At 40.8% G+C, this 20,770-nt stretch overlaps 1 protein-coding gene across 7 annotated transcripts in view; it reads left to right on the top strand.

Moving 5' to 3' along the window:
• Positions 1–20,770, top strand: part of ENPP2 (ectonucleotide pyrophosphatase/phosphodiesterase 2) — a 123,619-nt gene that overhangs the window by 90,756 nt on the left and 12,093 nt on the right. For 3 of the 7 annotated variants that reach the window (XM_030795464.1, XM_030795460.1, XM_030795462.1), the window contains 8 exons: positions 15–102; positions 1,215–1,399; positions 3,663–3,714; positions 11,585–11,659; positions 12,984–13,120; positions 14,459–14,594; positions 15,572–15,649; positions 18,837–18,969. In XM_030795464.1, coding sequence (XP_030651324.1) covers positions 15–102; positions 1,215–1,399; positions 3,663–3,714; positions 11,585–11,659; positions 12,984–13,120; positions 14,459–14,594; positions 15,572–15,649; positions 18,837–18,969 — 884 coding nt within the window. The remainder of the gene's footprint in view (positions 1–14; positions 103–1,214; positions 1,400–3,662; positions 3,715–11,584; positions 11,660–12,983; positions 13,121–14,458; positions 14,595–15,571; positions 15,650–18,836; positions 18,970–20,770) is intronic. The other 4 variants (XM_030795465.1, XM_030795466.1, XM_030795463.1 and 1 more) reach the window with 3 other exon arrangements.

Genomic DNA, 20,770 nt, shown 5'->3' with positions numbered 1-20,770 from the left:
TTTTCTTTTGGAAGACTGTTTTTGTAGGTTATGGCCCAACATTTAAGTACAAGACTAAAGTGCCTCCATTTGAAAACATTGAACTTTACAACGTTATGTGTGGTAAGCCGCTCGTTTAATCAAAATCATTGAAACAATCTTTAGTGAGTATATATGATCTTTCTCAATGTCAGAGAAAGAAATGAGGTGTCTATTTTCTGGGACTACCTCCCCTTCCCCACAAAAGGTTGTAACTTGCCCATTGGTTCAAAGACAGAATATTATCCCCTTCTAAGGCTTCTTTGTCTTCCTTCAACAGTTGACTAATGGGGCGTTTTCATAGTGTTGCTGTTGGCAGCCTCTGGCTGGTCTAACATAGCATTACAGTTCGACACCACTGGTCAGAGACCTGATGAAGCAAGAGTTCTGCACGGAGTCCTCTCCACCTCCATCTCTCGCATTGCAGCCCAGTTAAAAATGTTGCCAGCTTGCATCCTGGCCAGCTATTTATGTGCTCTTAATTATTTTTCTTCCTTGAACTTCTAGTTGCTGAATGAGGACAACTTTTCCTATTTAGTAAGGGAGTGCCAGTCTGGTGGTTAGAGGGGGAGTCTGCAAGTCGGGTCTCCTGGGTTCTTTTCTCATCTTGGCTGCTAGCTCTCCCCTGTCCTGCCTCTGAGCTCAAGCAAGTTACTGAATATGCACTTGGCAACCATTCACTTGCTATGAAATCAGCCTGTTCATTGCTCAGTGGCACTTCAGGGGACAGGGCCAAAGCCTCCTCATGTCCCCACACTTCTGTGAAGTCATTAGAGGGCAGACTTCTAGTTAGTTGTTGATTATAAGTCTCATTTCAAAACATGGAATTAAATAGTCCCAGGGAAGTGCAGAAAAAAGTGATACTGACATTGATCATCCTTGGGTTGTAACTATCACAGATACGGGCAATAGTTAATCAAGGTCTTGTTCCTTCACTCTTTCTTTCTGGGAATCTCTCTCTCTATTCATGGTCAAGCAATGAACTTGGCTATTTCAGAAAGCTGTGGCAAGAAGTAGTTAGTCCAGAATGGTTCAGGAGGTAAGGAGGGGGTGCCTGACATCTACATTTGGTTTTGTCCAATTCTGATTTGTGTTCACAGTTTTCAGACCCATAGAAGGTGAAGGGTTTTAAATCTTACCATATCTCATCAAAAAAATGTAAGAAGCACTTGCCTCCTTTTCTTAATTTTCATTAGATCTCCTGGGATTGAAGCCAGCTCCTAATAATGGGACCCATGGAAGTTTGAATCATCTCCTGCGCACTAATACCTTCAGGCCAACCATGCCAGAGGAAGTTACCAGACCCAATTATCCAGGGATTATGTACCTTCAGTCTGATTTTGACCTGGGCTGCACTTGTGATGATAAGGTAGAGCCAAAGGTAGAAATAATCTTTATGTTTATTGTGGAGGAGTTTGTTGGGTGGCTAACAGTGCTGGCCAGTAGAACTTTCTGTGACAATGGACATGGTCTATAATTATGCTGTCCAAAATGGTAGCTACTGGCTAGTGTGACTGAGGAACTAAAATTTTTATTTCATTACTTTATAATTAAAGAGCCCTATGTGGCTTGTGGATACCATATTGAATAGCACAGGTATAGACCATGAAAGACAAAAAGTAAAATTCATGTTGCTATTCTGTGCAGTCACAGTTCTCAACCAAAATCTTTTTCTATGTTCTTCAACTGTGGATCACATGTCTACTAGTCATGGTCCCGATGGGAAACAGGTGGCCCATATAGAAGAGGTTTTGAAAGAGAGTTTAGGCCAGGTGCAGTCGCTCACGCATATAATCCCAGCACTTTGGGAGGCTGAGGTGGGTGGATGACTTGAGGTCAGGAGTTCCAGACCAGCTTGGCCAACATGGTGAAACCCTGTCTCTACTAAAAACACAAAAAATTAGCCGGGCATGGTGGCGCTGGGAGGCTGAGGTGGGAGAATCGCTTGAGGCAGAGGTTGCAGTGAGCCGGGATTGTGTCACTGCACTCCAGCCTGGAAGACGGAGTGAGACTCTGACTCAAAAAAAAAAAAAAGAAAAAGGAAAAGAAAAAAAAGAGAGGTTAAAGGAATTGATTCAGTCATGTTTAATGAGTAATTTACCAAGGCTGAGCAGGGTGGATGGAAGTCAATGAGGAGTGGTGAAGTGCCCTGGGGTTTGCATAGTACCTTCTAAGATTTAAAGAGTGAGGGGAAGGAGTAAGTTTCCAAAACACAGAGAGACAGCCGAATAGGAAGGAACTATTATATTTGGCCAATGAGTGCAGCTTGTTCATTGCAACCCAGCAGGGAGCACTCCCAGATAGGGGAGTGCTACCCTCATCTTCCTCCCCTGTACTTCCTTTCACATGTTTCCCCTTGGTAGAGCCCAACAGGGAGCCACAGGGCAAGTTTGCCCTTTGATGCCATCCCTAGAGGTCAGCCTCCCAGGACACAGAGCAGGGTGTGGGAGGGTGGAACAGGGATGTGGTGGTGGTGCAAACAGAGACTACCCCCACACACTATGCTTGGACAGGCTTTCTTTTCTTTCTTTTTTTATTTTTGAGATGGAGTCTCGCTCTGCTGCCCAGGCTGGAGTGCAGTAGTGCGATCTCGGCTTACTGCAACCTCTGCCTCCTGAGTTCAAGTGATTCTCCTGCCTCAGCCTCCTGAGTAGCTGGGATTACAGGCTCCTGCCACCATGCCTGGAAAATTTTTGTAGTTTTAGTAGAGACGGGGTTTCACTATGTTGGCCAGGCTGGTCTTCAACGCCTGACTCAGCTGATCCACCCGCCTTGGCCTCCCAATATGTTGGGATTACAGGCGTGAGCCACTGTGCCTGGCCTTATATATCTATTAAATAATGTATGAAGTAATCTTTTGTATAGTTTCCTAAAATAACCTATACTATAGTTTTGCATGTTGTAAAATTTTTAATAAATGCTATTATACTATATGTATCCTGCAATTATTTTGTCATTATGTTTTTAAGACTTATGCATATTAGTATATGAAGTTTTAGCTCACTTATTTTTACTGCTAATATGGTAGATGGTAGTTAATATTTAACTGTATAAATGTACCATAAAATTTTATTTTCATTTTCCTACTTGAGAACATTTAGTAATTTGCAAATGTTAGCTCTTACAACAATGTTGCCACAGACATTACTGGAAATGTCTTCTTGTACACATATGCTAGGATATATAGTGAAGGGTAGAGTTGCTGACTCATGATGTTTCAGAATTGCTGAGTCATTACTTTTTAGCTTTGGTGAAAAGTGATTTCATAAATTAGTTTGGGAATCACTTCAGTGTGCCTAGAGATTAATCTGAAACATTTAGGCACTATCCTAATTAACTTACACATATATGCCCAAGTCATCATCAGTACCCACATGAGAAATTGGTGCTGTGGTGATTATCCGCAGTTTTAAGGAAGGAAACAGAGATTGAAGAAGGTGCTTACAAACATAGAACTGCTAGAGGTGGAGCCCAGAATGTCAGTTTGAGAGAAAATAGTAATTCCTCAAAAGAAGGTATGATATAGATGGATTTTAGAGTTCGCTTTTGAATTTAGCAGGGTGCTAAGTAGACAGAAGGGCACAGAGGGAAAGAACATTTCTGATTTGCTTTCTTTTTTCCTTTACTGGTTTTCACACATGAAGAACAAGTTGGATGAACTCAACAAACGGCTTCATACAAAAGGGTCTACAGAAGGTAAGGGGTTGTTGCAAAACAATCGGATAAGGTTTTTCTAGTTTTCGAAAATCGAAAAGGCTTCTTATTTACATTATAGTGTAAGCACAATATTGTTTAAAATTAAAATTTGTATTTCAAAGTGACTTTCATACCTGTCTGGCAAAGGATATTGGTTTATTCCATGTACACAAGATGCCAGCTATGTAATAAAAAAATTCCAATAGCTTTTCTCCCCCCTCAATAGCTTTTAAGCCCTCTGAAAAATACACAATCCATTTTGTATCTGATGAGTCATAAGTTAAGACACTGTGGGACACTCCTATAAAGGGAATGATAGTCACAATGATAAATAATAGCAGCTGGTGCCTATCCTGAAGGTATCTACCTCGAGAGTCTATATATATATATATATAGTGATAGGGAGAGATTCACAGAAGGAATCAAATCAGAATTCCCTCCTACGCGAAGGATCATCTCGAGCCCTAACTCTGACTTTACGTACAACGATAACAAGCACATATTAGTGAACTTTTGCAAGCTTATGATGTGACCAAAAAAAAAAAAAAAGTAGTGATTTGTACTAAGATGCGTTTCTTGCTCCCATTTTAGTTTGCTGGCTGTAGGCCAAGGGCAGCTTTGCTCCATGTGTATTCTTTATTCTGGAACCCAGGCTGAAGGAGTAGCCTCCATCAGAGACATGTCCTGCTCTTGGCAGAGGGAAAAGAGTGGCAGAACTGTGCACTGGGTCTTAATGCTTCTGCTCTTATGAGGCATGTGTCACTCCATTCACAGTTTGCTGGCCAAAGCTGAGCACATGATACCAATGGTGTAGGGAAGTATATTTTTTCTGTGGGGACTGTATCCTGTAAGTCATATGGCAATGGGTGGAGGCAGTAAATAATGAGGAACGATAACACAATCTACCATGCAGGCTCTTTTTATCTGATTGTGAAGTTTCATAAAATTGGAGGAAAATAGAAGGGGAGGGGAAGCCTCCTATACATGCTACTAAAGTAGATAGGATAACATGTTGAAACAGCCAGGAAATGACTAAAAGTGTATTTAAAATGCAGAAAGAACTCAAGCATAGCAGGCACAAGTCATGCAGCAAAGATGCACGTGGTCAAATTCTCCTGAGAGCATCGCTCGAGTTGTTAGCTTACATATGGTTCTGTTTATCATATATGCTCTTTCCAATCTGATTAAGTAGAGTTGAGGAAACCGGTAGAAGATTTGATTTACTTGACTTATTTTTCCTCTTTTAAAGATCTTTATCTGCCTCCTTCTTCCTTTTCTGTATCTCCATCATCCCACTTCTCCCTTTGATCACAGAACACACGGACTCTGGCATAGAACTGAATGAACCTCACTTTGAAGATAGGCCATTGTTGGTGGAAGGCACACAAATCTTTCACAAACTCTACAAGTGATTTGCAATGTTTGACACCTAACCTCTAGTGGACTATAGTGTCATTATAATTAGGACAATTAGAACATTGCTAGAGTCAAAAGATGGGGAGTCTCATGATTCAAGTTTTTCAGATATTTAGTTGCCAAGGCAGAGAAATGCTACTCAGATGCTTCTCTTCTAAAAGTCTCTAATGAAATTAATTATGGCAACTTCTATTGGACTCCCATGATTTTGCTGATTCAAAGTCTGACTGTTCATGGTACTAAAGCATTTCTGTCTGAGGAAAACATTCCTGCATTTAATTTGTTGGTGGCAGTGTCCTCATATGACAAAACCAGTCTCACAATTCATTATAAACAATAACCTCAGCCGGGCGCAGTGGCTCACGCCTGTAATCCCAGCACTCTAGGAGGCTGAGGCAGGTGGATTACCTGAGGTCAGGAGTTTGAGACCAGCCTGGCCAACATGGTGAAACCCCTTCTCTACTAAAAAAAATACAAAAATTAGCCGGGCAGTAGTGGCGCGTGCTTGTAAGCCCAGCTACGTGGGAGGCTGAGGCAGGAGAATTGTTTGAACCTGGGAGGCAGAGGTTGCAGCGAGACGAGATCGCACCACTGCACTGCAACCTGGGTGACAGCGCGAGACTGTCTCAAAAACAAACAAACAAACAAACAAACAAACAAAAAACCACACAATCACCTCAAACTTAAGAGCCTAAAAATAAGAGACATCTTCTTAGTGAATCACTGACTCTCAGGGCTGTAAGGAGCTATGGTTAGTAAGGTCACATCTCCATTGCTCTGCTCGGAGTGGAACATGAGTTTGTTACTTATATCCCTGAAGTGTCTTTTTATACTACTGAAGCTTAAAGTTTATGTATTTTCATGGAAACAAACCCTCATGGATACATTCAGCAAGCATTTGTTGAATACTGACACTGGGCTGGCACTGGTTACTCTGGCACAACTGTACCACTGATAGTTTCTAATTCATGGCTTCAAAGTGGTGGCATAAAATATTAGGGGGGAATCTAGAATAGCTCATGCTATTCTAAGTCTGCTCATGGCCTAGTGGCACCAACCTTTAATGATACAAGAGAGCCTTCAAAAGTATTTATCTTATTATGTGCAATGCATTTCCTTGCTTAGATGCTGGAATATGTATAAACCTCAATGCTCTTTCTCCTGTTGCTCTCTCCCTATCTCGTTGTCTCTTGGGCTTTGTGTCCTTTTGGGGTCTACCTTGGTCATTTCTTCAGTGGCAAAGCGATGTTTTCTTGGTCTGAGTTCTTTCAGGCCTTTATGGTGTTTCCTGTGTCATAAATTTGGCCTCTCATTTAAAATATTCAGTGTCTGCCCTACTGGAAGAGATCCTTGTGAATGTGAACCACCATGTATGTGAGCACACATGTGTTATGTTCAGGGGAATTACTTCCCCTTTCTAGGTACCTTTGAATACATATCAAGGCTTTTAAAGTAGTTTGTAAACCTAAACTTCTATACAGATGTAAAGTTGTACTATTTTTATTATTAGTTTTTTAAAACACAGATGTAAGTAGTTGATATTTTTCAGAATATGTCATGTGTATATTATATATACACACTTCACCTGTAACATTTATATGTGACTGTTTTAATGGCATATGCTGTAAAATCAGTCATACATCTGTACAAAATACATGAGTAAAAGCTGCATGTTCCAATAGTGAAACGATCACAGGGATATCTGTGATAAAAAAGAGGTATATTAAACCAATCTTGGGCAATATTTTGCTATAAATATTTAAACTGTTATGGAATCAAATCCTTTACTAAAATGAAGAGAAAGAAAAATGTAATCCTCAAAAATGGCAATCTAAGCTGCTTGCTAAACTTTAATATTTCTAGATATGTGGTAGATTCCAGATCTTAATTGCATGCCTGTTGTTATTTCTGGATCTCATATACCTAATGTCTTGGCAGACTTTCCATGCAATGAAAACTCATTTCCTCGTGGCATTGAATCGATGGAGGAATGAATGAATGAAAAGAAAATTTAAAAAATCTCTTGTAGCAAGCAATTCTGGTACTATAGCCAAGTATAATTTGCACTGCAAGAATAATTGCACCATTTATTTTTACCTTAATCTTTTCTCTATTTACATTGCTATTAAAAATGTTTCACATTTTCTTAGGTTAGCCCTCACCATCATCTTTGTAAAAAAGGAATTAAAAATAATTTTAACACCTATGTATACTTGGCTCCTTATCATACACAGTGAGAGGTTAGTTTGGATAGGAAAATGACTTAAACACAGCTGGGTGTGTTCGATGGCTCACACTTGTAATCCCAGGACTTTGGGAGGCCGAGGTGGGCGGATCACCTGAGGTCAGGAGTTCAAAACCAGCCTGACCAACATGGTGAAACCCCGTCTCTACTAAAAATACAAAAATTAGCTGGGCATCGTGGCATCCACCTGTAATCCCAGCTACTAGGGAGACTGGGGCAGGAGAATCGCTTGAACCCAGGAGGTGGAGGTGCAGTGAGTCGAGATCTCGCCATTGTACTCCAGCCTGGGCAACAAGAGCGAAACTCTGTTTCAAAAAAGAAAAAGAAAATTGACTTAAACACTAGTAATTCTTGTTAACTTTAAAGCAGAGTCCTGAATATGGCTACAGAGGGAACATCTTCTTTAGCTCTTGTCAATTTTGGAATGTTTCTCATTTGTGTTATTTCTTTGGAGATATTAGTTGTTCTAGAGAAAGAAGGAGATAGCATTCACTCCTGCTTCTGAGTGTTTGTGTCTGCATGTGTATCTGTGTGTTTTTGGGAATACTTGGAAGAAATCAATACATAGCAATTGTTTATTGTTTATAGGAGAATTCAAGATGAATTTGATGGTAGATTGAATTTTAACAACTTTTACCTAGCAATATTCTTTGCCAGTATTGAGGTAGAGCCCATATCTTTACTAAACAGTACAACTGCAACAGCTACAACTGCAGTTACTTTGGGTTAAAACCAAACAAGTCACTTTACATATTTTGCCTGTAAACAGTGCAACATTCCAGGGAGATATAAAGCTTTGGAGATTAAGTTACAGAGTACCACAACTATAAAGAGCTGAGATTAGATTTGAACGCAGTTTTATATGACACTGAAGCCCATGTGCTTTCATCTGAAAATGCTTCTTATTCTAAGAGTGGGAACAAAGGGAATATGTCAAAAGAAAATTTTGTTTCTCATATACATTTTGTGTCCTGAGTAGAGAGACTTTTTGCTCAACAAAAAATTCGTATATCAAAGTTTGGAAGTCGCTTCTGGAATACTAGATGCTTTGACAGAGACTACTGTCCTCATTAGCTTCTCAGTAGGCATTACTCGGGCCATGCCTGGGAGTAGTTGGATCTTCATTCCCATACACTCTCCATAAAATAACCCAGCAGCCAGCACCCAACTGGAGACCACCCAAAAGGTCAAGCAGAAGAGTAATGGCCTAGGATTCTAGTGCTGCTATGCAGCTGAATTATTTTGGGCAAATCATAAACCTCCAGCTCCTTCATCAGTAAGTTGGAGATGATACTACTGATCTGCCCAGTGCACCTTTCAGGGTAACATTAGACAGGTCATATGTAGAAAGCCAAGATTTTTAAAAATATATATCATTAACTTACCGACAAGTGTCTGCCAAGTAGATATTATGTGATTGGCATTGTTGGAGATGGAAGATACAGTGGTGAGTAAAACAGATGAAGTCCTTGTCCTCATAAAGTTATTGTTCTGTTGTAGGATTTATCCAGTTGATACATTACAGCATAATGTTTTCAAGGTTCGGGTAAGAAAGAACAGGGCACTAAAGAGAGGCCTTGAATCAAATCTCAGAGGAGGTTGAAATGGCAGCAAATGATAATAGGCACTTGTAAGGCAAAGGAGAAAGTGTGCAGGAAAAGGAAAGATCTTGGGTAGAGATTCTGTGGTAAGATTTAAGAGCATATTATTGTGGGAGTGTATGTTTTAAAAAAACAAAGAAGAGGAGAGATTTTCATGTGGCTCTCAAGACAGTCCACTCATCTGTGGGAATCTGAATCAGGAAGCTGAGGAGGGAAAAGGAACACAAACTCCAGTCTCTACGACCCAAATTTGGAATACAAAAAGAATGAGTGCTAGGGAAGTCCACACCACTTAAAAAGATTGGCCTCACAGTATTTTGCCAAGTGTGGTATCTGGAGAGAACCTTGGCATGTACCAAAACTGCCAGAGACACTATAGTAAACAGGGAACTGGGGTGTGGAATGAAGGCTCGGTCTGGAATTCCATGACAGGCATTCCCAGCCTGGGAAGACCAGGTTATACTAGATCCACGTCAAGAAATCCCGGAAACATATTGCAAAACCAGAGGCTTGCAGGCTAGTCTGCAGGGTTGCTGGTCTCGAGATAAAGATCTCAATGTGTGCTGAGAACAAGATTCAAGTACATTTTGTGGCCTGAGTAGAGAGACTTTTTGCTCAACAAAAATGCAGTGGGTGGCTCCCCCAAGATGTCATAAAGACTAGGAGAGTCAGGCTATGACTCTGAACCTGTGATTTCTTTGATACTTTGATAAACTGAAAAAATAAAATCTAAATTTTGATTCTGGACCTTAAAATGTGTGTTTCTTACTGCAGAGATTATTTCCCCCTCTTTGTTAGATGAAACTATTAAGCTCCAGGAAGACCCAAGTAGATTTTTTTGGGTCATTGGGGACCTTGGTTGGATTTTTAGGAGGCTGTAAAAACCACTGTATTTTTCCCCTTATTATGCTAATTTTGCTCAGTATTAATTGAGAAAAAGGCAGTCAGATAGTGATACTTTTGTGTTACAGCTGTGTGCCAAAACTTGCAGTTATGACAATAGCTTGGAAGCTATGGAACTCAAATTTCTGTCTTTTTTTTTCTTTTTTTTTTTTTTTTTCTGAGACAGAGTCTTACACTGTTGCCCAGGCTGGAGTGTAGTGGCACGATCTTGGCTCACTGCAGCCTCTGCCTCCCAGGTTCAAGCAATTCTGCCCCAGCCTCCCAAGTAGCTGGGATTACAGGTGTGTGCTACCATGCCTGGCTAATTTCTGTATTTCCAGTAGAGATGGGGTTTCACCATGTTGGCCAGGCTGGCTCAAACTCCTGACCTCAGGTGATCTGCCCACCTCAGCCTCCCAAAGTGCTAGGCTTACAGGCGTGAGCCACTACACCTGGCTAGAACCCAAATTTCTGAAGCAAGTTGAATCTTTATGTGTAGAGCAGTAGAGTGAGTAGAGATGGAGAAGCTTTATTGAGGAAACTTTTCAGGAGAAAATGAATCTTTTTTTTTGTTTGTTTTTTAGAGACGGAGCCTCGCTTTGTCACCCAGGCTGGAGTGCAGTGGCACGACCTTGGCTAACTGCATCCTCCACATCCTGGATTCAAGCGATTCTCCTGTCTCAGACTCCCGAGTAGCTGGGATTACAGGCCTGGTTAATTTTTGTATTTTTAGTAGAGACAGGGTTTTGCCATGTTGGCCAGCTAGTCTCGAACTCCTGACCTTAGGCAATCCACCCGCCTTTGCCTCCCAAAGTGCTGTGATTCCAGGCATGAGCCACCATGCCCGGCAGAGAAAATGAATCTTAAGGTATCTCTGCCCCTCTTGGGCCCCCTTGCCCTTTCCTCTTCATGTCTCTTCCATGAGGGCTGAATATTTGTCATGCACTTTTGAGAGTGAAAAGGGACACTATTAACAATTATACCAGGGCAACAAGCATAAAACTGGAACATGGGGCCAGCCTGGTTTAACTTCATATGCTCCTTAAAGGACTTTATTGATGTCACCTCCACTCCATTTCCAGTATTCATCATCCTCTGCATTCCCATCACACTCTGTAACTATCTTTAATGTGGTGCAGACCACATGGCATCTGTTATTTGTGCTATGTTTGTCTCTCCCTTTGACTCGTGAGCTCTTTGAGGATAAGAGCTCTATCTTAATCATCTTTGCCCAGTACCTCCATTCTACAGCCCAAGGTCTGGCACAACCAAGGCGCTCAATGTTTGATGATGAAGAATAATGGATAAATTTGGAAGGAGACAGGTGACAGACTTGGCGAAGACTGGAGAAGTTATTTCTGGTAGAGAGAAAGGAAATAGCATATACGATAGTGTAATGTTGCTAACAATGATTGTGAAGAGAGTGTTGTAAATACATTAGCCTTTGTGGAATAGAGTGTTACGTTGAATGCTTAGAAATGAGGAGGATTTAGAGAAAGAGCCAGAGTTAGTGGAGACTATAGATTGTCCAAGACTCTTGTTTGGTGGTTGCTCTAGGGAGGGGTATTGCATATGGGAACATGGCTGCTATTTTGTTGTCCCCTAATGGAATCGATTAGATGCCAAGCTTGAATTTGAGTTTGGAGGACTGTGTGTGGTAACCATGAAAACTTAAATGATAAAAAAAGAATAGCTTCTCAAAGAATTTTGATACTTCTGCTTCCAGCTGAAACCAGGAAATTCAGAGGCAGCAGAAATGAAAACAAGGAAAACATTAATGGAAATTTTGAACCTAGAAAAGGTTTGGTTTGAGTTTTGAAGGAAAGTCTGGGTTGTTTTACTGCCCCTAAGTACTACTGTTACGATTTGCGGGCTTTTTGTTTATTATATTTCATTTATTTAATATTGTCAGATTATGTTCTAATCCTTAGGGGTGGGTCCCCAAATTTGGCAGCTTAACTAAGGCTTCTACATTTACTGCAATGCTGGAGCAGCTGAACTACCCAGAACAGGCTTGTGTTGTAATAGTGTGGGCTGCTTTGTCTCGAATCCGCAGTTCTATCTGGGAGGGTCTTGCAAAGTATTCTACGAAGAGTTTTCTCCATTACTTGCATAGAATGGTAAGACTTTAATGAAAGCAACATGTATACATTACTTAATAAGTGTTTTTCAGAACTGATTTTCTCTAGTAGAAAAAATAGTACAAAGAATTTTTTTTTTAATTTATCACTGAAAGAATTGTGAATTGCCTAAGCCTCATCTCTAAATATTTTGGTCTGTAGGGCCCCACATTTCCAAGAATCTATGGAAGTTTTGACTTTAGCCTATCCAAAGTGGGCAGATCAAGCTCCAGGTATTTATTGCAGAGTGTGGAATGAAGATTTTCGTACCGAACTCCCATCTCTTCTTCCGCAAAGAGTAAAGCTTCAGACCTTTTTTTCCTAAGAAGAGAGCTTTCCTTTGGAGGTCTGAATTTGCACTGGGGGTCTTAATTGAGTTCTTTGGTAACTGATGAACTTCCCTCTTCTGTACTTAGAAGACCCTCTTGAATGCCCACTTATTTTATCTATACATGTTCCTTCAAGTTCTTACCTAAAGAGTTTTCCTCTGTATGACAAAGCTGCTTACTTTAAATGCTCATTACTACTCACTTTTTATGCTGAAGGAATGCATATTTGAGTTGCTGTATGCATATAATGATCAACGTGTGCCTTCTTCTTGATTAAATCATTGGTGTACCTGATAAGCCTCTTCAGGGGTCAAAATAATTAATTCTACAGAAATCCAATCCTATTGGCTTTCCATTCAGCTGAATCATTTCAAAATTTATTACATAATGTTTCCTTTATATACAAATTGTAAATTCTTTACAACTAAAAAAAGCATTACGTAAATGCAGCATTTACATTATGGTTTTGATAACTGTAAGTCTTGACCCATGGTTAGGTGATCAGATCAACCATAAAAGTGTTAGGAAAACTAGCTTGATTAAATCAAGAAGAAGGTGCTATATTAATAATAAGTAAGCTAGCCATTTTAGGTAACTTGACTCTTCCAATATTTCTTTAACGTTTGATGTAAAATTTAATATACATTTAACACAGTTTATTTTTTTTCTTTCTTAGAGAGACACCTCCTCTATGGGCGACCTGCAGTGCTTTATCGGACTAGATATGATATCTTATATCACACTGACTTTGAAAGTGGTTATAGTGAAATATTCCTAATGCCACTCTGGACATCATATACTGTTTCCAAACAGGTCATTGAGAAAATTGGATTTTATATTTTTTATTTTAATACATTCCTCACGTTAATACAATGATTCCTTGCTTAACAGAATTTTGTCTTAGAAAATATTTTATTTTTTCTTAATGACAGAAATCCTATGTTGGATTTATTGTAAGATATTTTGTATTAGCCTTTATTCAATGTTCTGGTAATTCCATGGGAATATGTTAAACATTGAAGGTAGGTCACTAATTCTTTTATTTTCTTTTACTCTGCCTAAGTCATTGCTCAATAGTTATGGAAACTGCCAAGCTTTGTTTGTTTATTTTAATAGACTTTATTTTTTAAGAGCACATTTTATTTCTCAGCAAGATTGAGTGTAAAGTGCAGAGTTCCCACATATTCACCCACTCCCCTCCAACCTCCCCCACTATCAGCATCTGTTTTTTTTTTTTTTTTTTCTAATGTTTTGAGACTGAGTCTTGCTCTGTCTCCCAGGCTGGAGTGCAGTGGCATGATCTCAGCTCACTGCAACCTCCTCCTCCTGGGTTCAAGTGATTCTCCTGTCTCAGCCTCCCGAGTAGCTGGAATTAGAGATGCACGCCACCACACCTGGCTAATTTTTGTATTTTTAGTAGAGATGGAGTTTTGTCATGTTGGTCAGGCTGGTCTTGAACTCCTGACCTCAGGTGATCTGCCTGCCTCGGCCTCCCAAAGTGCTGGGATTACAGGCGTGAGCCACCACGCCTGGCCCTGGTTTGTTTTTTAATAAAAGTTTTATGTTGGGGGTTTCAATTTTGATGAAGATGAGATAAATAGATAGATATCAGGAATTAGAAAATGTTATTTGGCAGTTGAGGCATGTTTTAAATTTTTTAATACAAAGGAGGAGAACACTTCTGCTGCCCCAAACACAGTTTATTGTTAATTTGTACTGTGTACACATATGTATGTTCTTGTACATTCTATACACACACACACACACACAAACACATACATACAGATAAATAGTCTATTTAGAGGAGATGCATCTATATTGTTTCTAAGAGTGTTATTTTATAAGTTATCTTCGATGAGATTCTATGTATTATTTCAACAGTGGGATTTCTGCTTTATGTTCTGCTTTCTATATTGTTTTACTTAAGACTTTGATAAAGAGAGTTATGTTGATTAAAAAAGTTTGAAAATTTGTGGCTTACTGTACTTAAAACTAAGGACTTTTAAAAAGAAGTCAGACTATCAAAGATAAAAAATTTAAAAAAGGAGTCAGACTATCAGAATACAAGCATAGGAGAAGCCAGAGGGGTTTCGATTTCAGCTGTTCATAACAGAGCCACGGCATTGCTGAGTGCCTCTGACTCCCGTGCAGGCTGAGGTTTCCAGCATTCCTGACCATCTGACCAGTTGCATCCGGCCTGATGTCCGTGTTTCTCCGAGTTTCAGTCAGAACTGTTTGGCCTACAAAAATGATAAGCAGATGTCCTATGGATTCCTGTTTCCTCCTTGTAAGTTAAGAGTATCAAGATCTGATGCCTTCAGAGGGATGTCACATTGTGCAATTTTGGTATTTGGAATTTCAGTGGCTTGGGTTTTCTTCAGGGGAGGGTGCTCAAAAGATTATATAAATGAATTTTTATGGGATCCTTCCAAAATCAGCCAAAAAGTGACTAGCTTTCAAAAAATATAATTCTCCAGGGGAATTTTGATGTGCAAGGGAATCTTCTGTGTCCCGCCTTACATTATTAAATGAGAATCTGAAAAGGAAACAGTGAATCATTAAGACACTAGTCCTTTATGTAATACTGTAGAGGGGATCTCTTAAGATTACCTGACGCCAGGCGTGAGCCACCACTGTAATTGCAAAGTAATCCCAGCACTTTGGGAGGCCAAGGTGGGAGGGTTGCTTGAGTCCAGGAGTTCGAGATGATCCTGGACAACATAGCAAGACCTTGTCTCTACAAAAAAATTAAAAAATTAGCTGAGCTGGTGGCACATGCCAGTAGTCCCTGATACTCTGGAGGCTGAAGTGGGAGGATCCCTTAAATCTGGGAGATTGAGGCTACAGTTAGCTGTGATCAGGTCACTGCACTTCACCCTGGGTGACAGAGCAAGATTCCATATTTAGAAAAAAAATCTGAAGCCCTTAAACCATCTCTCATTACCTTGATGATTTTTTTTTAAGTCTAAATGGCACTGATGAAATCAAGGAGTTATTTTACATAATGTTGGTAGACTCAAGAAGTAGATAGTAAGAAAAAAGCATCGTAAATGGCTTTTGGGAGAGAGCTATTGAGTGAAGAAGAGACTGAGTGGGAGGGGAGTAGGGAGATGTTGTATAAAGCAGGTAGGAGTGGGAATGAAAGAGTAGATTCATTTACTTCATGTTGTTTGGACCATTTAAGAAAATTCTACCCCCCCCCTTTTTTTTAACTGATATAGATTTTGGTAAGCAATGTATACTATTTGTTTTCCTAATGTTTAGATCTGAGCTCTTCACCAGAGGCTAAATATGATGCATTCCTTGTAACCAATATGGTTCCAATGTATCCTGCTTTCAAACGTAAGTCCAGTATTTACCTAATACACTGTTATTTATGAAAATAAACATTTTTAAGTTTACCCCTTACCTTTTCTACCTCTGTTAATTTTAATAAGAATACTTTTCATGTGTTTAACCTTTATAATTTTTGAGGAACTTTCATGTAAACTTTCTACTGTTGATCCAAAATTTGAATCTGTGAGGAAGGTTGGCTGGTAGTTTATCCCTGGTTTATAAGAAATTGGTATCACAGAAAGTGACCACAGGTCATGCATGGTAGAAACCGAACTAACCCAAGTTTGTGTTTTTCTTCTAATCTGGTTGTTATTTTTATTTCAATGCTTATTATCTTAATGGTTAAAAAGGGTCTTCACTATATTTTGAAAGCCACTTGATATTTAACAGCATCTATATTTATTTGTTGAGCATTACAGTAAATGCCAGTAGCACCTCTCCCTCTTGGGGTGATAACATTTTCTGAATGTTGGCCCTGAAACCCAGCAAGAGCCGAAAGGGACTTCTGAATCATCGGAGTGTTTATTTCAGATGATTTTAGTTCTGTACCAATTATTTTAGTTTCTTTGAACATTTGTAATTTCTTTGTACCTGACATAAATATTTGTGGATGCTAGTGAAGTCAAGAATTGTATAGGCACAATGAGCTCGGGCACAAAAATCCAAGTTCCTGGAGTGTGACCACAGGCTGTGTGATCATAGAAATGTCATTAAATCTCTCATTTGTAAAATTAAGAGATATGATTGCATGACCTCTAAGGTTTATATGGATTTCTGACTTAATTATCCAATGGCGAAAGCACTGCATTTTTTGTTTCTGTTAACTATTCATCTATGTCTCCATCCTCATTCATCCATCCATCCATCCATCCCCTCATCCACCCATCCATCCTTTTATCTATCTATGTGTTCAAAGATAGAGTAAGCATTATTAAGTAGCTTTTACCACCTTTCAGTATATTTGTAGTGAACAGAACTTACATCGTTATGGGAAAGGTAGGAAAAGGAAGTACCTCTATGTGCTTCAACTTGATGGAGGAGGTTCCGGCTGTGTTATGTAACTCTCAGGGCTGAAAGGGAGTCTCAAAATAGGAATGGGCAATTGTGGGGTGTCAGCTACAGTGGCAGGCCTCCGCAGCTTAACATTGGTGAAAAGGGCCACACGGTTTAGAGAAAAAAAATGTTTATTTGATGTCCTAGTTAGTAAATGAAGGTTTGTTCAAAGAGAATTTATTGCTTATGAGTGAAAAAAGTATGCTTTTAAAAGATTTCTTGGTTCGTTCTCAGACCCAATTGAGAAGCATTTCAGAAACTCACATAGTTACATTTATCACAATATTACATAGAATGCAGCTTCATTTAATTTCCGCAAATCAGGGTTCCCTGGATTTCTTTATTCTTTATTGATGTGTTTTTTTGACCAAATGGCAATCAAGGCAACAGACAGTACCACCCTGAGGCTGGCGTGGAGAAGGCCTTTCACAGAGAGCTTGCTGTTCTCCACGATGGGGGTGGTTTTTCACATGCCACATTTCTGCGGGCCTGGCCTTTTGACTGTTCTCATTGTTGTTTCTTTCCTTGCCTTCCTCTCCATTTTTTCTTCATGCTTAAGTTAACATTTGAACTCCTTTCTTACTGTCTGGTTGCTTTCTTGACTGCAAATAATTATCTAAGGTATTTTGGCTCTTGTGGGCTGCTCTGCCATTCAGAGTTTCAGAAGGCAGGAAGAGCAATTGAAGCAGTATGAGAAGGATGGCCAGGTGCTTTTTAATAAGGGGAGGGAAGACGGGTTAACAGCCAGAACCGCATGACACCCATGTTGAAGAGAGCATGGCGAATTCGATCTAATATTTCAGAACCAACCCATTGCTTGCCTATCCTGTCTTCTTCTGTTATTCTCTTGTTTTTCCCCATTTCCATTCGCCCTTCTGGTTGGCCATTATGGAAATTAGAGGCAGAGGGGACAAGGCAGTTCTCTGCAGGGGATGACAGTGAAAGTGAGAAAGAATTATAGAGGAGAAAGCAGACATGCACAGATCAGGGAATGTTTTTCAAACAAAGGAAAGAGCAAGTGCAAAAGCTTAGCCTGAAATAAGTTTGGCAAAGTTAGGGGACAGGAAGAAAGTCTTGCACATGATAGGGAAAGGGGTAGGAAGTAAGTCACAGAGGTAAGCAAAGACCATGGTGGGGAGTTGGGATTTCATTCTAATTACGATTAAAAATAATCTAGAGTGTTGGAAATGGGTGGTGTGTGTGCGCGCATGCAGGAGAAAGAGACGATCTGACTTATGGTGTAAAAGGATCCGTCCGGCTACGATATGGGGGAGTGGGCTACAAGGTACAAGGGAAGTAAGCGTTTCACAGGGAACCCAGGGAGTAGTCTTTTGTGGTGTGATAGTTCACTTCAGAGAGGATGGTAAGTTAGACCAAGATAGAGCAGTGAAAAGATGAGAGGTGGTCAAATTTGGGATAATTGGGATGTACCTTGGTGACAGCACTGACAGGAATTGTTCACATGTGTCTATAGCTAGGAGAGAAAGCAAGGATGACTCAGGCTTTTGGCCCAAACACCTGGGTGAGTGCCAGAGCCATTGATTATGATGGAGAAGGCGAGGGTTGGGGCAGGATTAGGAAGGAACATTAAGAATTCTGCTTGGATAATATTTTGCTTGACATGAATATTAGGTATTCCAGTGCATTAGGAGGTAGGTGGTTGGATAACATTTCTGGAGCTCCAGGAAAGGTCAGGGGTAAAGCTTAAACCTGGGAACTAGCATATTGATGAGATATGAAGGACAAGAAGAAAGAGTAAGGCCTTATTTTCATTACTTTGAAACACCATACTTCCTGTTTTTGCACACTCTGTTCCCTCTGCCTGGCGTGTTCTGCCTGGGAAACACCACCTACTTATTCATGCTTCAGATCTCAGCTTGGGAGGATCCTTTCCTGACTTTTGAACTATGTTAAACTCCCCTACCATTGTTTCATAGCTCTACATTGTTCCCTTTGCTGGTTTGTAAATGACACACACTCTGGTAATGCCATAGAATGGATTCATCTCATGAATCACGACAGCTCTCTTATCTCTTGGCTTGTGACATTTGGCCCGTAGCATGCGTCCTAGAGAGAATTTGGCCAGAGTAAGGAGTTTTCTTCATGAATAATTGATTTTTGGATTTTTGTCTTTGCACAGGGGTCTGGAGTTATTTCCAAAGGGTATTGGTGAAGAAATATGCTTCGGAAAGAAATGGAGTTAACGTGATAAGTGGGCCAATCTTCGACTATGACTATGATGGCTTACATGACACAGAGGACAAAATAAAACAGTAAGCCTTTCATTTCTACTCAGTGTGTGATTCTTAAGTCCCAAGATCTCACTCAAGAAGTTTTTCAAATATTCATGTACTAGAGAAGAGATGACACCTCTTAATTTTTTTGAATTTTCAATTTTTTTTTTTTTTTTTTTGAGACGGCATCTTGCTCTGTTGCCCAGGCTGGACTGCAGTGGTGTGATCTCAGCCCACTGCAACCTCTGCCTCCTGGGTTCAAGTGATCCTCCTGCCTCAGCCTCCTGAGTAACTGGGATTACAGGCATGCACCACCACATCCAGCTGATTTTTGTATTTTTACCAGAGACGGGGTTTCACCATGTTGGCCAGGCTGGTCTTGAACTCCTGACCTTAAGTGATCTACCCTCCTCGGCCTCCCAAAGTTCTGGGATTCCAGGTGTGAGCCACTGTGCCCAGCCTGAATTTATCAATTCTTTTGATTCAATGGGCATTGGTGGTTGGAATGGAATTTTGGGTTTTGTGGTAAATAAATGCACTTTTTTATTCTATGAAAAAAATGTATCAAAGGATTTAATTTTGTTTAGTCATTTCTTCAACAGCTCTTCAATGGGAAGATGACCATTCCCACTTATCTTCATTATTTGGGTGGGACTTAAGAATCCCTTAGATTTTCTGAGTCAGTACCTCCCAGCAGGAAAGTGCGTATGGACTTGGATTGAATCTGGTTGTCTCTGTCTCTTTGGTGCTGTTGGGCATATAAAAGCCATTATCTGTGCTCATAAGGGGCCTCACAGTCTAGCGGAGAAGGCAAGATTTAGAGTGATTGGGATGTATTTTCACCGTATAAAATTAAATAACTACATTCTGAATTTGTCAACAAAGTTGAAAAATTCAGAATGGGGATGGAGCCAAGATGGCCGAATAGGAACAGCTCCGGTCTCCAGCTCCCAGCCCCAGCAACACAGAAGACGGTGATTTTGCATTTCTGCTTGAGGTACTGGTCTCATCTCACTAGGGAGTGCCTAACAGTGGGTGCAGGACAGTCGTGAAGCGCACTGTGCGCGAGCCGAAGCAGGGCGAGGCATTGACTCACTCGGGAAGCGCAAGGGGTCAGGGAGTTCCCTTTCCTAGTCAAAGAAAGGGGAAGCAGACGGCACCTGGAATATCGGGTCAGTCCCACCCTAACTGCGCTTTTCCAAAGGGGCTGGAAAACGGCACACTAGGAGATTGTGTCCGCACCTGGCTCGGAGGGTCCTATGCCCACGGAGTCTCGCTGATTGCTAGCACAGCAGTCTGAGATCAAGCTGCGAGGCGGCAGCGAGGCTGGGGGAGGGGCGCTCGCCATTGCCCAGGCTTGCTTAGGTAAACAAAGCAGCCAGGAAGCTCGAACTGGGTGGAGCCCACCACAGCTCAAGGAGGCCTCCCTGCCTCTGTAGGCTCCACCTCTGGGGGCAGGGCACAGACAAACAAAAACTCTGCAAGAACTTCCACAGACTTAAATGTCCCTGTCTGACTGACAGCTTTGAAGAGAGTAGTGGTTCTCCCAGCACGCAGCTGGAGATCTGAGAACAGTCAGACTGCCTCCTAAAGTGGGTCCCTCACCCCTGAGCAGCCTAACTGGGAGGCACCCCCCCAGTAGGGACAGACTGACACCTCATTCAACCCGGTACTTCTCTGAGACAAAACTTTCAGAGGAACTATCAGACAGCTGAATTTGTGGTCTCACGAAAATCTGCTGTTCTGCAGCCACCGCTGCTGACACCCAGCCAAACAGGGTCTGGAGTGCACCTCTAGTAAACTCCAACAGACCTGCAGCTGAGGGTCCTGTCTGGTAGAA

Source organism: Nomascus leucogenys, chromosome 16 (assembly GCF_006542625.1).
Source record: "Nomascus leucogenys isolate Asia chromosome 16, Asia_NLE_v1, whole genome shotgun sequence".
NCBI lineage: Eukaryota > Metazoa > Chordata > Mammalia > Primates > Hylobatidae > Nomascus > Nomascus leucogenys.
This window is presented reverse-complemented; position numbering and strand designations above follow the sequence as displayed.